The sequence below is a fragment of the Labeo rohita genome, chromosome 2, assembly GCF_022985175.1.
Source record: "Labeo rohita strain BAU-BD-2019 chromosome 2, IGBB_LRoh.1.0, whole genome shotgun sequence".
NCBI lineage: Eukaryota > Metazoa > Chordata > Actinopteri > Cypriniformes > Cyprinidae > Labeo > Labeo rohita.
In genome coordinates, this window is record NC_066870.1 from 26,387,857 (window position 1) to 26,406,283 (window position 18,427).

General features: G+C 36.2%; 1 protein-coding gene, 1 long non-coding RNA gene and 1 pseudogene across 6 annotated transcripts; all 3 read right to left on the reverse strand.

The window, feature by feature from the left end:
- Positions 1–71: 71 nt before the first annotated feature.
- Positions 72–17,376, reverse strand: ifi44c2 (interferon induced protein 44c2). Of its 5 annotated transcripts, none has more exons than XM_051093794.1 (8): positions 17,089–17,376; positions 16,397–16,880; positions 7,412–7,463; positions 3,368–3,560; positions 3,079–3,231; positions 2,780–2,948; positions 1,095–1,195; positions 72–1,005 (listed from the first exon to the last, which is right to left on the reverse strand). In XM_051093794.1, exons 2-8 carry the CDS (start codon positions 16,872–16,874, stop codon positions 820–822), a joined length of 1,332 nt encoding a protein of 443 aa, XP_050949751.1. In that variant the 5' UTR covers positions 16,875–16,880; positions 17,089–17,376; the 3' UTR covers positions 72–819. The 5 variants fall into 5 exon arrangements, with proteins under 5 accessions (XP_050949751.1, XP_050949776.1, XP_050949760.1 ...); XM_051093819.1 differs by lacking the exon at positions 17,089–17,376 and adding an exon at positions 7,574–7,659 and having other exon boundaries at positions 16,575–16,710; XM_051093803.1 differs by lacking the exons at positions 16,397–16,880; positions 17,089–17,376 and adding exons at positions 7,574–8,057; positions 8,329–8,435.
- LOC127176291 (interferon-induced protein 44-like) lies at positions 11,036–14,402 on the reverse strand (annotated as a pseudogene).
- LOC127152936 (uncharacterized) lies at positions 12,527–13,043 on the reverse strand. Its single transcript, XR_007825148.1, has 2 exons — positions 12,977–13,043; positions 12,527–12,584 (listed from the first exon to the last, which is right to left on the reverse strand). It is a non-coding gene; the product is annotated as an uncharacterized LOC127152936 (long non-coding RNA).
- Positions 17,377–18,427: the final 1,051 nt, after the last annotated feature.

The window sequence follows — 18,427 nt, forward strand, 5'->3', positions numbered from 1 at the left end:
AAGAGTAAAGGGAACATGGCTGACACCGCTGCCTGGCTTGATGTAGTAGGTACGGAACTACATGGCACAGACATTTACCAATTATTTTCAAGTACATACAGAAACTTTGTATAACAGCATTTCACTCCATAAAACATCAGAGGTGGAAAACTGTCTACCTGGGTAGTCAAACTGGTGCAAGGTTCCTTGAGCGATACTGAAATTTACACTGAATCATATACAAAAATTTATTATTTGAATGCATGTCAAGCGTCATTATTTTAGTTATTTTTCTCAAAGAAAGCTGTTGTTTCAGAAGGCTTGGGCAATGTTATGGTAAGTAAAAATGCTGGAAGTGCATTTTGTTTTGTTTTTTCTAGCATAGTCATACAAACAAAGAACCAAAACTGTATTTAATTACTATCTCTTAATATGTATAATTCATATGACATACAAGTATTTCACAATTTCCTCTATGTGAGAGTGTTGCAATGCATGAATCGAAAATTCTTTATACGAAGCAGTACATATATATAGATAGATATACCCCAATTAATGCACCTCAAAATACACAGAGAAAAACTTGTCACATGTGAACATGTGTGTAAATTAAGAAATACAATTTTAATATACCCTATAAAAATATATTTTTTTAGAGCTTATTTGTGTATGTTTTGCAATTAAAAATATTATTTTTACTTCAAAATTTCATGTTTAATTCAATGTGTTTCTGTTTTTTTGTAATTATTTGTTAAATTCACAAGCAGAAAATTGTTTCAAATTTTTTTCAGTGTACTGATATATATTTAGAACTTTTCGGTCGGACAGAGAAAATTGTTTCTACTTCGACCTCTCCTCTGGATTGTAAAAATCATCAAAATAGCCCTCAGCGGCTCTGAGCATCTGAACAACAGCATTTAGAAGCAGTATGTCAGTTGGAGAATCTATTTCCAGTTCTTGGTAGTAGTTTTTCACTGGGATCACAGCAGACAGAGAAACTCCAAGCTGATAACTCACCTCCTGCATCTGTCACAAAATAATTCATCAAGGCAATATGTGAAACAAACAGAACTTTACATAATACTTCCTACAAAGTTATTTACATTAATTCATACCATTTTGTTGACATAGTAGCTCTGGTAGACATTTTTCAGGTCTTTTGCCACTAGGGGGCAGGCCTCATCCACCTTAGTCAGCAGAACCAGCTGAGGAATACCTGAAGTACAGAAAAGTACACCTTTTCTGTACGCTATCACATCCTATGGGTGATGTACCCCTAATGGTTAAAGATTCATGCTAGTTGTATACTTAAACCCTACAAGAGCATGGGATTTAAAGAAACAGTCCACTCCAAAATTATGTAATTATTAACTTACTCTTATGTCATTCTAAACCTGTATAAATTTTTCAACTGCTGAACACAAAATAAGATACTTTGAAGTTTCAGTTCCTGTTGACTTTCATTGTAATTTGTGTCCAAAGTCAACGAGAACTTAAATGGTTTTCTTGAAATGTATTCTTCAAAATACATTTATTTAGTAGGGGTGGGAATCTTTACAACCATACATTTTAACCAAAATTGCAGTTTCTATGCTTTTTGTTTATAGTTGGAATCAAATTTATTTTGTGCAAAATTTACTTAATTTGTTATTATATAAGTAGGCTACTTTTTTAAAACAATTACATTATTAGTTATGGGTTTTTCTTTTTATTCCCTCAGCATTATTGCCGTTTGATTATTACTGATGAGATCATAGACAGTGGCAGCTTTAACAGATTGCATTCATTTTTGTACACCTATACGCGTACAGTCGAACGCGTAGCCTTTCAAAGTAAACCCCATTTGATGTTGTGCGCGAACGCGGACGGTCGACACATGCGCTATATATTTTTGAACACTTTTAAACCAAAGCTGGGCTGTCTCATATCCTCTCGCTCACAAGTGCTTGTCAGCGTGAGCGTCTGTTGTTGTTGCTGCAGTCTTCTGTATTTTGTTGTTGCTGCTCCGTCTCTTTACTTCCGTTTTCCATTGTGAAACAACTGACCCGGACAATGTTGCCTCCAGGTAGAACGACTTATTACTGCAAAATAAATTAAATGCGCATGTGCAACCTGCGCGTACAAAAATCGGGTGGTGCGCGTGCAGTATGCGCGTACTGTTCTGATGACGAAATTCGCGTCACGCGCGCACTGTACGCTGTCCCTCTCGTACGCGTAAAAAGTGAAGTATACTTTAGCCTTAATGCACAGATCTGTTTCAATATATCAGATGTTTTGTCTGCAAGTGCAAATGTAAGTGCATTAACTTCGCAATCAATCTTCAGGACAACAAACACAAAGCGCACGTGAAAGTCTCTCAGTGCACGAGTTTCGTGCATCTATAGTAGCCTAATGCATTCCAAACGGTATTAATGAAAGCATATCTAAAGTAGAACACGATGGGTGGAAGCACACACTGTCAAGCAATTCTGAGCAATGAAACCCGCCACGTCTCTCGATTCAGAATCGTTGAAGAGAGAATCGCGATGCATCGGAGAATCGATTTTTTCTCCCATTCCCTATTATTTAGTGTGTGTATGTATGTATGTGTGTTCCACAGAACACAAGAAAGTCATACGGATTTGGAACAATATGAGTGAATAAAGACAGAATTGTCATTTTTGGGTGAATCTCTTTACCCTTGGGTTTCTGGAGAGGTTGCCCCGGTAATAAGTCCACTTTAGATTGAATTTCCATCATTTAAATGGTGCAATACACTCATGTCAGTTGAAGTTAATTAAAATCTAAAACTGTTACTAACCTAGCTGGTTGGCTTTCTTTCGAAAAATCACAAACTTCTCAATTATTTTGTCAGGGAGGAGCTTGACTCTGATGTCAATCACATACACCACACAGTGAATCTTGTCCTTCAAGCCAGGAGATTCATTGAAATGAGGGGAGTCTGGTTGTATAGGCATTGATGGGTTAAACTAAGAAAAAGAACATACACAATCTTTAAATTATTAAGACGTGAGGCAGAAAATGCTGAATAAAAATTATATAATTGATCTTCCAGACCTATTAACTATTGTAAGTTTACATTGTATCTAAAGTTCTCACCTGATACTTGTCTTGAATGTGACCTTTCAAAATACTGGCAAAATCATCTACATCAAGACCAGTGTTCACACCATCCTCGAGACCCATTGTGTCACACAGAATGAAGGGAACATGTGTAATATTGTTGCTTGGCCTTATGTAGTAGGTACGGAACTACATGGAACAAATATTTAACAAGTATTTCCAGTACACACTTTGATTATAAACTTTGTATAACTAGTCACAATTTTTCACACAATATTTCAGTCCATGAAACACAGAGGGTGGAATAATCAGGATATATGTCTACCTGAGTAGTCAAACTGGTGCCAGCAGTGCCAGTGTTGGCCTGCATGCTCACGTAGCCTCTGAATGCAGAGTTGATGGAGTTGTAGAAACTTGATTTTCCAGCACCAACAGGACCCACCAGTAGAATCCGAGCCTGTTTGACTGAGCTAACAGAAGGCTTCCAGCCAGAGATGGTGCTCAAGAGTGCCTGCCTCCTGAACACATCATTAATTATCATTATCAAATTCATAGGGAAACAATAAGCCAGAAACATTTCTAAAAAATCATGACATAAATTATTTAATAACTACACAGTAAAAATAGATGGGTTATTTTTTTAACCCAATAGATGGGTTACACATATTGGGTCACAGTGTTGGGTTATTTTCTAAAACGTTGGGTTATTTTTTTAAACATCGTTGGGTTGTTTTTAATAATAACCCAGCGTTAGGTTTAATTGGTTCCCGCCGCGACAGTTCAAATTTTAACGGTCGACGGTGACTGACAACAGAAGAAGCTGCTGCTGCATCAGTATGAGGTGAGTAATTATGGGATTATTTTTGTGCCAATAAGAATGAACGTAACTTTATAAAACTGAACGTAACTTTCCAATAAACGATCAAAAATATGCCACTGCAAAAGAAGAAAAACACAATGAAAATGAAAAAATGAACTCAGTCGCACGAATTTAACATGCTCTTCAAATATGCTCCATTCTTTGTTAATGATTTTCAAAGAATCGTTTTCGCGAATCATGGATTCTGAATGCGTTGCCACAACTTTCGCTTACGCTTCGCAAATTTTCGTTTGCTGTTTTGGCACAAACCTCTCGTGGGGGCGGGCTTAACAGCGATCTACTCTGATTGGCTAATGAGCTTTTGATGGACAGTTGCTCTCTGAACAGGAAGCACGGACGGTGACGTCAGTGGCGCAATACGTCGTGCTTTGTTTATAGAAACTATCAGAACTGTTGCACACTGTACATGAATAAAACTTTTATCGATGTTATTGATTAACGTTACTTTAGCAACACGAACCTACTTCAAGCTGCCCTGAGGGACAAGCTGAGGTGGAAGATGATGCTGCTCCGTGTCTTTCCTGGGAGCTCATCTTTAGAAACTAAGAGACGACCATAGGTGAAATACTAATAACATTAATACTTAATATAAACAAAGCACGACGTATTGCACACCGCAACAACTTTCCAATATGTGCGCCACTGACGTCACCGTCCGTGCTTCCAGGTCAGAGAGCAACTGTCCATCAAAAGCTCATTAGCCAATCAGAGTAGATCGCTGTTAAGCCCGCCCCCACGAGAGGTTTGTGCCAAAACAGCAAACGAAAATTTGCGAAGCGTAAGCGAAAGTTGTGGCAACGCATTCAGAATCCATGATTCGCGAAAACGATTCTTTGAAAATCATTAACAAAGAATGGAGCATATTTGAAGAGCATGTTAAATTCGTGCGACTGAGTTCATTTTTTCATTTTCATTGTGTTTTTCTTCTTTTGCAGTGGCATATTTTTGATCGTTTCTTGGAAAGTTACCTTCAGTTTTATAAAGTTACGTTCATTCTTATTGGCACAAAAATTATCCCATAAGTAATAGGGTTTTGATAACTCTTATAACATTGTACTTATAAGAAGAACGTGAAATGCACTTCAAAATTGAACTTTTGTTGTTGTATGTTTGTTTTTGTTTTTTTTAAAACTAAGTTGCAGTTTCCTTTAGTCAGTGTATTGTAACGTTACTGCGGAGAATGAGCTCCATTGTAAACTAATAACTAAACGTTAACGTAGCTGTCCCAGTTAGGTCGCTAGCAGTAATAAAGTAATAAAAATTAACAGAAAGTTGGAAAACTGTTTAGAGATGTATTACAGTAACCTAACGTTAATAATGTACAGTAAAATGTATATAGGAGTACTTATGTTACTGAAATCACCGTCTACCATTACTACAGGTTTATTATTATTTTACAGCTGATGAAGGGATCTAGACATACGGTTTCTGACTACAGTTTGTTTGGTCGCACTAATGGTTATCACATTTTACTTTATATGGGAAATGGCTAATGCTAAATGAGACATTGGTGTTGATTTGAACCGCGCCGCACGGATCATTCAACTTCTCGGTCCAGCATGTAAGATTCGCTCAGCGGCAGCTCAGAGAGACGCGCTCAAATTCAGTTAATTCTCTGTTTAGAAAAGTCTAAAAATAATAAAATTTTCCCAAAAGAAAGACGTGATGGAAGAAACGAAGCTTTTCAAAGTTTCGAATCAATTAAACGAATCGCTTCGCAAAATGATTCACCGCTTCCAATCGTTCGTGACACAACGGCGACGCCTGCTGCTCAAAACAGGGCAAGCGTCAGTTGTTTGGAAAGCGAGCACTAATTGTAATAACACTAAAAGTGTTTTTATGGTTTATTTACATTGAATATTGTTATGCATATATTAGAATCGCCTCTACTTACAGCCATTTCTCTTATAAAGCTATGACAGATTTGCATGTTTTTTAAATGTGTACTAAATGTGTTTATACTTGTTTTTAGACATTGGGTTCTTCAGTGAAGGAAAAACTACAACAGTGGAATCTCATACATTAAACATCTACATGCCAATTAACTGAAATATTTCATATACATTACCAGTCAAAAGTTTTTGGACAGCAAGATTTTTAATGTTTTTAAAGAATTCCCTTCTCTCTAAGCCCACATTTATTTCATCCAGCATTTCAGGATCCAATACAGCATTTAAAATAACTGATTTCTATTTGAATATATTTTAAAATGTAATTGTCCAGTCTTTTCAAAGCTTTTAAAATAGAAAGCAGTAATTTAAAATAGTAAAATTATTTCACAATATTACTGCTTTTACTGTATTTTGGATAAAATAAATGCAGGCTTAGTGAGTAGAAAATAATTCTTTAAAAAAACTTTAAAAATCTTACTGTTCAAAAACTTCTGATTAGTAGTGTAGGTTTTCCAACAATTATGAAAAAATGTTTTTATGTTGCTGATTATCAACAAGTCCAGCAGCCAGCAGATTTACTTTGTTTTATTATTATTATTATTATTATTATTATTACTTGTGTTTATGATTTTTTATTTTTGTTTTATTGATAAAAGTTTGTATGTTATGTTTGTTTTATTTGTGCACATTTGTGTATGTGTTGATATAAATAAATATGAATTGATACACATTTATGACCCTGGACAACAAAACCGGTCATAAGTATCATGGGTACATTTGTAAAAATAGCCAAAATTGCATTGTATGGGTCAAAATTATCAAATTTTCTTTCATGCCAAAAATCATTAGAATATTAAGTAAAGATCATGTTCCATGAAGATATTTTGTAAATCTCCTACCATAAGTATATCGAAACTGAATTTCTTAATATGTATTGCTAATAACTTCATTTGGACAACTTTAAAGGCAATTTTCTCAATATTTAAATTTTTTTGCACCCTCAGATTCCAGATTTTCAAATAGTTGTTCTATCCTATCAAACCACATATTAATAGAAAGCTAATTTATTGAGCTTTCAGATGATGTTTACATTTAAATACAAAAAACTTGACCCTTATGACGGGTTTTGTGGACCAGAGTCACATTTGTTGGTTTTGAATTCAGTGTACATCTTGAAAATATGTCAGTTGTGTGTGCATATTTGTGTTTTAAATGTATTATATTTTCACATTCTTGTACACTTATTTTGTAAACATTAGCAGTATGATTGTTTTACATTTAAAAATATATTTGTAAAAAAAATATTTGCATATTTAAATAAACAAAATATTTATTTGAAAACAAAGTAGTGTTATAGTGTATTTTATTAAAAAATAAATAAATAAAAACTGATATAAATGAATCTAAATAATTAACTCAACTGTTGGGTTACTTTTAACCCAACTGGATTTTAACCCAATTCATTGGGTTAAAATAACCCATAGATGGGAAGGTGCTATACCAACCCATAGTTGGGTTATTAGTTGGGTTATTTTTAACCCAACATTTTTTAGTGAGTAATAACTATTTATCTAAAATAATGGTTTACTTTACTCACTCAGAGTTCCACTGCAAATTTCTCCATGGTTTCTCCATGAGTCCTCCACAATCTTGGGAGAATTCAATCCAGAGCATCAATTACTCAAACAACATTTACTGAAAGTGAACTACTATATGAAAAGTAGCACAAAAAAAAAACAAAAAAAAAAAAAACACAAACCTTCCACTCTGTACACCTCGCATTCTGTCAGCTCTAAGTCATTCCCATGCATCTTCTGTGGATCGAATTGGTATGTTCCTGGATTACTGTAGGCATTGGCTGTATCATTGTAAAGAAATATCAAAGAGCCAAAGTTTGGACCTGTGTCAGTGAAAGCAAACTGGGGATTTCCACTGAACACACGCAGAGGATCTTCTTTCATTTCTTTGTCATTAAAGCTGAAGAGAAATGCTTTGTCATCCACAACATTTTGTCCTGACTGTGCATAATCTTTGCTAGTGAAAGCTCCAAAAACATATCCAGACTTATTGTAAGCTACAATGACAGTTGGTCCCTGCTTATCACACTTTTGGTGAAATGCTGCTGCATTGTAGCCGTGCACACTGGCTTTGAACAGCAGGCTGAGTTTGACATGGTTGAACAATGAGCAGAGCTGTTTCTTCTGCCATTTATTCAAGCTGGATGTCACGGTACTCATAATGATCTGAAAAAAAATTCAACCATTACGTTTTTAAAGTATGCTATTATAATGAAATAGAAAGTAAATATCCATTAAAATGGTGTTTTGAAAAATACATAGATTTCTACATATAAAGTACAACACATAGATTACTGTCTCCATCCAAATACATGTGAAAGGATTCAAGTAATTCAAATTGTCACATTATACTAAGTATGCAAAAGAAATGTAATGATTTAAATGTAAAATGTAAAAATGTGATGATCTTGCGAAAAACTTTATGAAATCAGCTCACCTTGGAACAAGACTGCAGATTTGTCTCCTTGCTTTCACTCTGTGTCCAGACTTTCTTTTTTATTGAAAAGCATCATATGCATCACTTGAAGTAGCGGGAGCACAGGTTTTGCTAGGTACAGAAAATCAGTTAAACTAAGCAAACTTGTTTTTAAACAATAATACTAATAATATCTCATTGTCAAAGTGCAACAGGCTTAATTATCACTCTCTGACTCCCTGTTCAGGATCCCCTGAATACTAATAACTACACCTTGTCAGCGCTACTATAGTACTTCTGTACTTTTGTTTCGACTGGACAAATAAACTTCTCGTGGAAGTGGCATCACAAGTTTGTTTCTGACAGTAACAGGAACTAATCTTTAATGAATAATATTTAAAATGTACAATCTGCTGTCTCTACTTGCATGTGTCAGCATGCTTTTCGCACACTATGTTGTATCCCAAACACTTTACTGTATTGTGACTTACGACTCATAGTAGGTTACTTAGACAACTTTGATGTTGGATTTTGTACTTTGTTTTAGAGTTTAATCAGAAATAGTTTACTGTTCAGAGTAACAGCAACAAAACATATTAGTGGAGTCCTTAATACGCAAACTGGTTGTTTCTTGAAGCATTAAACTTTCCCAGGCATCTTGACTTCAAATACGACTTTTATGCATTCTATTTCAGTATTAACCTCCAGAGGGCAATACTTGCAAGGGAATGAGAATAGTATTAAACAGCTGACACAAAGGTGAAGTAGAAGGCTTGGGTGGTGAAAACATCCCGTTCTTACAGTACACACACACACTCCTCAATGCTGTACTGAACAACACAGTTCACCCAAAACAGAAAATCAGCCCATAATTTACCCACCCTCAAGGCATCCTAGGTGTATATGACTTTCTTCTTTCAGATGAATCCAGTCAGAGTTATATAAAAAAATGTCCTGGCTCTTCCAAGCTTTATTATGGCAATGGGTGGGTGTTTTGTTCAACAGTGCAAGATAAGTCCAATAAAGTGCATCCATCCATAATAAAAAAGTGCCTCACATAGCTTGGGAGGGTGAATAAAGGCTTCCTGTAGCAAATCAATGTGTTTTTGTAAGAAAACTATCAATATTTAAAACTCTATAAAGAGTTTTCTCTATCTTGCGCTACTGTAACTGTTATACACACAAACTCTTCTGGGCGAATGACATAGGACGTCAGCGTACCGCATGTGTTTTTCTTACAAAAACGCATTGATTCACTACAGGAGGCCTTTACTCACCCCCCGGAGCCGTTTGAAGCACTTTTTATTATGGATGTGCTTTATTGGGCTTCTTTTGGACTATTGTACAAAAATACCCACCCATTGCCATTATAAGGCCTGGAAAAGCCAGAATAAGTTTTAATATAACTCAGATTGGATTCGTCTTAAAGAAGAAAGTCACATAAACCTAGGATGCCTTAAGGGTCAGTAAAGCATGAGCTAATTTTCATTTTGGGTGAACTAACCCTTTAATGCATCCACCCATTCTCCAAACCTTTAATTTCTGTATGGTTGCAGAGATGCTGAAGCCTATATTTTGGCGTCTTGAACCACAGGTGGGGGGAAAACCCTGGACAGATGGCCAGTTCATCACAGGGCTCCACCAAGTTAATAACTTGTGTGAAACATTAGATATTTTGGAAAATGTTTTTGTTCATACAAAAAGTCAGTGGAACACAAAAGAACTTTCAGAACAAAAATGTACAGATAATCAACTTAAAATAATTTGTAACCTGGCTGCCTTAAAATTTTAAGTTAAGTCAACTACAAAAAAAGTTTATTCAACTTGAAATGTTAAATTATACTAAGTGACAACTTAGATATTGATTTGAATCAACTTAAAATTTTAAGGTAGCTGGGTTACTTACCCATCTGTTTAGTTTAGCAAACACAAATATATAAGTTGTTACTTAGTACAACTTAACATTTCAAGTTGACTAAACTTATTTTAGTTTACTGAACTTAAAATTTTAACGCAGCAGGGAAAAAAAAATATTTTAAGCTGACTCAACAAATTGGTTTTTTTTTTTTTTTTTGTTACAGTGTAGGTCGAAAAACTCCCATCTCATTTTCTTATCCAACTTCAAAATCATCCTACATTGCTGTTTTGCCCTTTTTTGTAAAGAGCATTTGATCTTCTTTGCACGTTCACTTTGTAATCACTGGGTCGGTACTTCTGCAGTGAAGTAGGACAATTTTGATGTTGGTGAAGAAAATGCGATTGGAGTTTTTCGACATACCCTAACTATATTGACCCGGATTACACAGAGTTCGCATGCGCGAACATAACGAAATTGTGAAATCGTGAAAATAACTGATTGTTTCACTAGATAAGACCCTTCTTACTCAGCTGGGATCATTTAGAGCCCTTTGAAGCTGCATTTAAACTGCATTTTGGAAGTTCAAACTTGCGGGCACCATAGAAGTCCACTATATGAAGAAAAATTCTGGAATGTTTTCCTCAAGAAACAGAATTTCTTTACAACTGAAGAAAGTAAGACACAAACATCTTGGATGACAAGGGAGTGAGTAAATTATCTGTACATTTTTGTTCTGGAAGTGAACTTCTCCTTTAATACTAAATCATAAAAATTACAAAAATCATTCAAGCAAAGCATCTTAGCCACCTTGCATCAGAAACAGTTTGCATCTTCAGGCCAACAGCAACAAAAACAAATATCATACACAAAGATGTACTTATCACTTAACACCACTATATGTATAATCTTGACTTCTTATCAAAGTGGTTATATTTGTACCCATCTAGCAACACAGCATCTAGTTCAAAATAGACCAGTGGTAAACACAGTTATACCTTCATATATACATTATTGATAAAGCAAAAGTCCTGCAAATAAGATGTCCTGCAATGAAAAAACTCTTCTAATGCTATGACAAGGAACTGACCTCTACTCAGACCTCTCCTCTGCATTGTAAAAATCATCAAAATAGCCCTCAGAGGCTCTGTGCATCTGAACAACAGCATTTAGAAGCAGTATGTCAGTTTAAGAGTCTACTTCCAGTTCATGGCAGTAGTTTTTCACTGGGACCACAGCAGACAGAGAAACTTCAAGCTGAACGCTCAACTCCTGCATGTGTCACAAAACAATATTCATCAGACTTACATGGGTTTAAAAAACTGTGTGATACAGAACAGTACAGAAAAAAATCTTAACATTAAATCATATGATTTTGTTGATATAGTGACTCTGGTAGACATTTTTCAGATCTTCTGCCTAACCTCTCACTAAGGGACAGGTCTCATCCACCTTAGTCAGCAGAACCAGCTGAGGAATACCTGAAGAACAGAACCATACTTTAAAATCTGGGCTAGTACATTTGTCAGAGAGGAGCTTGACTTTGCAGGTGTCGATCACATACACCACACAGTGAATCTTGTCCTATAAGCCAGGAGATTTATTGAAATCAGGGGAGTCTGGCTATATAGATAGGCATCAATGGGTTAAGCTAATGAAACAAGGAAGATGGGAAATGGATGGCATTATTTTTCACTCTGAAATGTAACTGCCAACAGCTTCCAAATATACAGCTGCTGTGCTTTAGCCATGTTTAAAAAGTTCTCACCTGATACCTTGAATGTGACCGTTCAAAATACTGGCAAAATCATCTACATCCAGACCAGTGTTCACACCCTCCTCCAGGCCCATTGTGTCACATAGCACGAAGGGAACATGGCTGATATTGATGCTAGTGGTGGGAAGTTCGGATCATTTTACCGACTCGGTCCTTTGAGTCTCGTTCAGCAAAATGAACGAATCTTTTTTCGAGTCATTTCGTTCATTTCGTTCATTTTAGCAAAATATAATTAAAATGTTACGTTTTACCTCCCTAACACATCTACTGCTTACACAAACGTTGATCACACTACAAACAAAATAAAACTATAATGCTATAAGAAACAGAAAAGATTCATTCATTGTTTACCTGGGTCTTTAGTCTATGATTCGCTCACCTCGCCTCTTATCTGACAAGTTTTCGGGTTTGAGTTGTTCGTTCATCACGTGACAGCCCAATTAGCTAACCAACGCAGTCTGAGCCGGAAAAAGAATTGATTAGTTCATCTCTCGAGTCCTCGGGTTTGAGTCGTTCGTTCATCACGTGACATCCCCGTAATGTTAACCTATGCAGTCTGAGCCGGAAAGAGAATTGATTAGTTCATCTTTTGAGTCTTCGGGTTTGAGTCGTTCGTTCATCACGTGACATCCCCGTAATGTTAACCTATGCAGCCTGAGCCGGAAAGAGAATTGATTAGTTCATCTCTCGAGTCCTCGGGTTTGAATCGTTCGTTCATCACGTGACATCCCCGTAATGTTAACCTATGCAGTCTGAGCCGGAAAGAGAATTGATTAGTTCATCTCTCGAGTCCTCGGGTTTGAGTCGTTCGTTCATCACGTGACATCCCCGTAATGTTAACCTATGCAGTCTGAGCCGGAAGGAGAATTGATTAGTTCATCTCTCGAGTCCTCGGGTTTGAATCGTTCGTTCATCACGTGACATCCCCGTAATGTTAACCTATGCAGTCTGAGCCGGAAAGAGAATTGATTAGTTCATCTCTCGAGTCCTCGGGTTTGAGTCGTTCGTTCATCACGTGACATCCCCGTAATGTTAACCTATGCAGTCTGAGCCGGAAGGAGAATTGATTAGTTCATCTTTTGAGTCTTCGGGTTTGAGTCGTTCGTTCATCACGTGACAGCCCCATAAGGTGAACGAACGACTCTAAAACAGGTGAACTAATTCCAGTACAGAACCTAATAGGATGTTGCGCATGCGCGACTGAACGAATCACTCCCCGAGGCGACTCGTTCGTCCCGAGTCACATTAAAGATTCGTTCAAAATGAACGAATCGTTCAAGAACGACCCATCACTAATTGATGCCTGGCTTGAAGTAGGTTCGAAACTACATGACACAAACAATTATTATTTTTAAGTATACTACACAAAGCTAATGCTAAATAGTTCATAACTACTTGTTATATTATACCATGTGAAACAACAGAGGTGGCATAATCAGGATACGTGTGTACCTGAGTAGTCAAACTGGTGCCAGCAGTGCCAGTGTTGGCCTGCATGCTCACGTAACCCTTGAACACAGAGTTGATGGAGTTAAAGAAACTTAATTTCCCAGCACCAACTGGACCCACCAGTCCTTCATAATCTGGTGAGAATCCAAACCAGAGCATGCATACATCTAAACACTGAAAGCTCATTATGTACTCTCTCAGATATTATCTGAAAAATAGCACAAAAATGTAAAAGCAGGAAACTTCAAAATCTAGAAATGTCTGTAGACAAAACAGTGTTACCTTTAGAGGAGATCTTGGTTGTTTCTCTAAATGTGATTTTGTAACAATGACACTTGGGATCAAAACAACAAGAGAGTATTTTGGAGAGGTGTTCACTCCTGTTACTTCCTGGAATGCTGATTAAGCAAAACATGCCTTGACTGGTTAATCAAACTGTTTGCAGTTGCTTATAAGTGGAAACTTAATTTTCATTTGTGTCTAAAATGTGGTAATTTCTCAAAGGAAGATGTTGTATCTTAAGGCTTAGAACACTGCACTTCCAGAAATGCAAATATCATAATGTGTAGACAATGTTACTGTTCTAAGTGCAACTGCTGGAAGTACATTTTTGTTTAAAATATAAATAAACCTGGTATTTTTTAGCTTTAATGAATAAATGAAAGAAAATAGTTTTTACACTAATCTTACATTCTGATTGATTTATCCTGTCAAATTATACTTATATCTTTTAATTTGTATAATTCATATTACATTAAAGTATATTCCACAATTTCCATTGGGAGTGTAGCAATGCACAAATTCAAACTTCTTTCGCACCCCACAAACTTTCCAGACATTCTCTTTAAAGTGCTGAACTGAGGAGACGCATTTTTTAAAAAAAAAAAGGCAAGTATGCTCTACAGCAGTCAATATTTAATAGAAACACAGTAGGCGTACAGTAATTGTCAGAGGCTCTGCACTGCAGGTACAAATTATACTTGTGGTTACACAGCTGGCACTTCTATCACTCATCACATGCCCTTTATTTTAATTCAAAACCAATAATTGTCAGTCAAAGAATAAGGCTTTAAATACTAGCCATCAGGTTGCATGTTTTGGATAACAAATGGAAATCAACAGACCTCATTGGAGAACTTATCACCTTAAATATGTAAAACGTATAAGGTATAATTTGCTAATACTAATATACATTCATAACATTTAGGTCAGACAAGGAAATAAGACTCTACTCATCTGCACTGTAAAGATCATCAAAAAAGCCTTCAGCGGCTCTAAGCATCTGAACCACAGCATTTAGAAGCAGTATGTCAGTTTGAGAGTCTATTTCCAGTTCTTGGCAGTAGTTTTTCACTGGGACCACAGCAGACAGAGAAACTCCAAGTTGAGTGCTCACCTCCTGCATCTGTCAGAAAACATCAGAAATACTCAAAAATAATATGTGCAACAGAATAGTACAAATACTAAGTCATATATATTTATTTGTACCATTTTGTTGATATAGTGGCTCTGGTAGATGTTTTTCAGGTCTTCCGCCACTAAGGGGCAGGCCTCATCCACCTTAGTCAGCAGAACCAGCTGAGGAATACCTGAAGTACAGAACAACACTTTATATGCCATTAAATCCCAGAGATTTCTATCTTGTGGGTGATGTCCGTCTTTTATATGTCATTCCAAACCTGTAAGCAGTTCTTTCTTCTGCTGAACACAAAAGAAGATATTCTGAAGGATGTTGATAACGAAACATTTTTGTTGTTGTCTACAGTGGAAGACAATGGTAACTGAAATGGTTTAGTCACCAGTATTCTTCAAAATATCTTTGTGTTCCACATAAGAAAGAAAGTCCTACAGGTATGGACTAAGTGATGACAGAATTTTCCTTTTGGGTGGACTTTCCTTTCATTTTCCTTTTTTTCTATTCCTGTAGTTTGAATTTCCACCATTTGAATGACACAATACACAATAATGAATTCAAATCTGCTTCATTGTTGTTATTCCCTCACCCAGCTGGTTGGTTTTCCTTCGAAAAACTGCAAACTTGTCTATCATTTTGTCAGAGAGAAGCTTGACTTTGCAGGTGTCAATCACGTACATCACACAGTGAATCTTGTCCTTCAAGCCAGGAGATTTATTGAAATGAGGGGACTCTGGTTGTATAGGCATCGATGGGTTAAACTGACAAAAAGAAACATGTAGAATATCTTTAAATTATTAAAATGTGAGACAGAAAATAGTGAATTAAAAATTTAATTAATGTAAAGCCTATCATTTTTTTATTTCTGTACCTAACTAGTAAAACATCTGCCAGACTTATTATTGATTATGATCGCCTTTTATCTAAAGTTCTCACCTGATACCTGTCTCGAATGTGACCCTTCAAAATACTGGCAAAATCATCTACATCCAGACCAGTGTTCAAACCCTCCTCCAGACCCATCGAGTCACACAGAGTGAAGGGAACATCGCTGACACCGCTGCCTGGCTTGATGTAGTAGGTACGGAACTACATGGCACAAACATATGTAAATTTTTGGCAAACTTTGCATAACAACATTTCACTGCATAAAACATCAGATGTCTACCTGGGTGGTCAAACTGGTGCCAGCAATGCCAGTGTTGGCCTGCATGCTCACGTAACCCTTAAATACAGAGTTGATGGAGTTGTAGAAGCTTGATTTACCAGCACCAACTGGACCCACCAGCAGAATCCGAGCCTGTTTGACTGAGCTAACAGAAGGCTTCCAGCCAGAGATGGTGCTCAAGAGTGCCGCCTTTTTCCTAAAAAACAAAAAAATGAAAACAGATCAAATTAAAATCTGCATTATTATAGAAGACACTGCATTTGGTTTGCTTTACTCACTCAGAATTCCACTGCATGTTTCTCCAAGGTTTCTCCATGAGTCCTCCACAATCTGGTGAGAATCCAAACCAGAGCATGAGTTATTCACAGAACTAGTGCATTACTTTCTTTGCAGTTATCTAAAAAAGTAGCCCAAAATAATACAAACCTTCCACTCTGTACACCTCGCATTCTGTCAGCTGTAAGTCATTCCCGTGCATCTTCAATGGATCGAATTGGTATGTTCCTGGATTACTGTAGACGGCGGATGTGTTATTGTAAAGAAATACCAAAGAAACAAAGTTTGGACCATTGTCACATAAAGTATACTGGGGATTCCCACTGACCACACGCAGAGGATCTTCTTTAATTTCTTTGCTGTTAAAACTGAAGAGAAAAGCTTTATCATCCACAATTTGTTGTCCTGTCTGTGCATAATTTTTGCTAGTGAAAGCTCCAAAAACATATCCAGACTTATTGTAAGCTACAATAACAGTTGGTCCCTGCATATTACATTTTTGGTGAAATGTATTGGCATTGTAGCCATGCACACTGGCTTTGAACAGCAAGCTGAGACTGGCATGGTTGAACAAGGAGCAGAGCTTCTTCTTCTGCCATGTATTCAAGCTGGATGTCACGGTGCTCATAATGATCTGAAAAACATTACACAAACACTTTTAAAGCATGCTGTTATAGTAAAATAGAAAGAAAAGGTCATTTTACAAGTATTTTCAAAATGATGTAGGCTACTACAAATACAATGAGGTACAACATATAGATTATTGCCTCCAACCAAATTCATGTCAAAGAATTCATTATGTTAAATATACAAAAGAAATGTAATGATTTAAATCACCCCACCTTGATATAAGACGTCGGATTCGTCTGCTTGTTTTCGCTGGGAACCCAAAAGAGATGACTTTCCTTTTAACAGAAACGAAACTTACGTCGTACGTCAAAAATAAAACGTCATTTGAGTGGCGGCGCAGGCACAGAAAATCAGTTTACAGTGTATAATCGTTTTTAGATTAAATACACTAATTTACTTAATAACCACAGTCACACAGTGCATGTGACATTTCGTTTTACCCCAAATCCAAAATGTTTTATCGTGACCCGTCAAATGCGTGACTTTTCCACAAACCTTTAGCGCAAACTCCGCCCTGCAGTCGATCTCATTGGTCTGTCTCTGTCATGGACTCACCTGTCAAGAAATGTTCAAACTTAAGTTCAGTCCAGATATCATGGGTGGATTTGATCATGGGTAATACTAAAACTGTTTCAAACTTTTGACGGTTTGAAAATTATATTCAAAATGCTTCATCTATGTTAAAACGCTTGGCTGATTACTTAACCTTTAAGTGTATTTTGTTATTATGTGAAGGCATGACATTTATTGGCTACTTTCTGAAGAAATAATTAGGTGATCCTTGGATTTGCTATCACATCGAGCTAGCTAGTTCACTTTAATGTATTGTTTCCTAATTAAACACAAAATAATAACCAGTTTGGTAATGACATCTCATCAAAAAATTGGGTATTGAGTAGCCTATATGCAGTGGGGCGCTATTTTGTCGAAATCATTCTGTGAATCTTAATAAAATGCTATAAATAATCAAAAGCTTATTTGTTAAAATAATGAAAGAAAATGTTTTATTTACGTTGTTTAACATTTATAAGGAGTTCAAAATGTATTTTGTTATCAAGTGAGTACATATCAATAGCTCACCCTTCCACATGTCACAGACACAGTCACGTGACCAAAATTAATAGAGGAAAGGAGTGGACAACGCAGAACAGAAAAAGACAAAGGGAAAAAGAACAATGTATTAAAGTGAACTGAGATCTTATTTTTATTTATTTTATTTTTTTTACTGTAATTCATTAAGCCAATCAGCATTTAACATTGTTGCTTAAGAGGGCAAAGTGATTAGGCGGCACTGAACGTAAACAATGCCACTGATCCAAACAAAACCAGGATTTCCAGGGCAAGAATCTTGACAATATTCGTGTTTGTTCTTATCATTTCTGGTCAAGTATGTGAAAAATTATGGTAATATCTTAATTAATACTTCTTGTACTTATCTTTACCACCTATTAACTTCAGTTTGCCAATATATATATATATATTCATGCTTAAGTCCTTTTCTATATGATTTAGCAGCTTCCACACGTTTTTTCCATGGTTTAGACAGCATAA

Coding starts and splice junctions, on each gene's coding strand:
- ifi44c2 (XM_051093794.1), bottom strand. CDS start 16,874: ATGAGCACCGTGACATCCAGCTTGAATACATGGCAGAAGAAGAAGCTC. Junction 3,232..3,367: donor GCACCAGTTTGACTACTCAG/GTAGACATATAT, acceptor TGTTCCATGTAG/TTCCGTACCTACTACATAAG. Junction 1,196..2,779: donor AAAGAAAGCCAACCAGCTAG/GTTAGTAACAGT, acceptor TCTGTACTTCAG/GTATTCCTCAGCTGGTTCTG.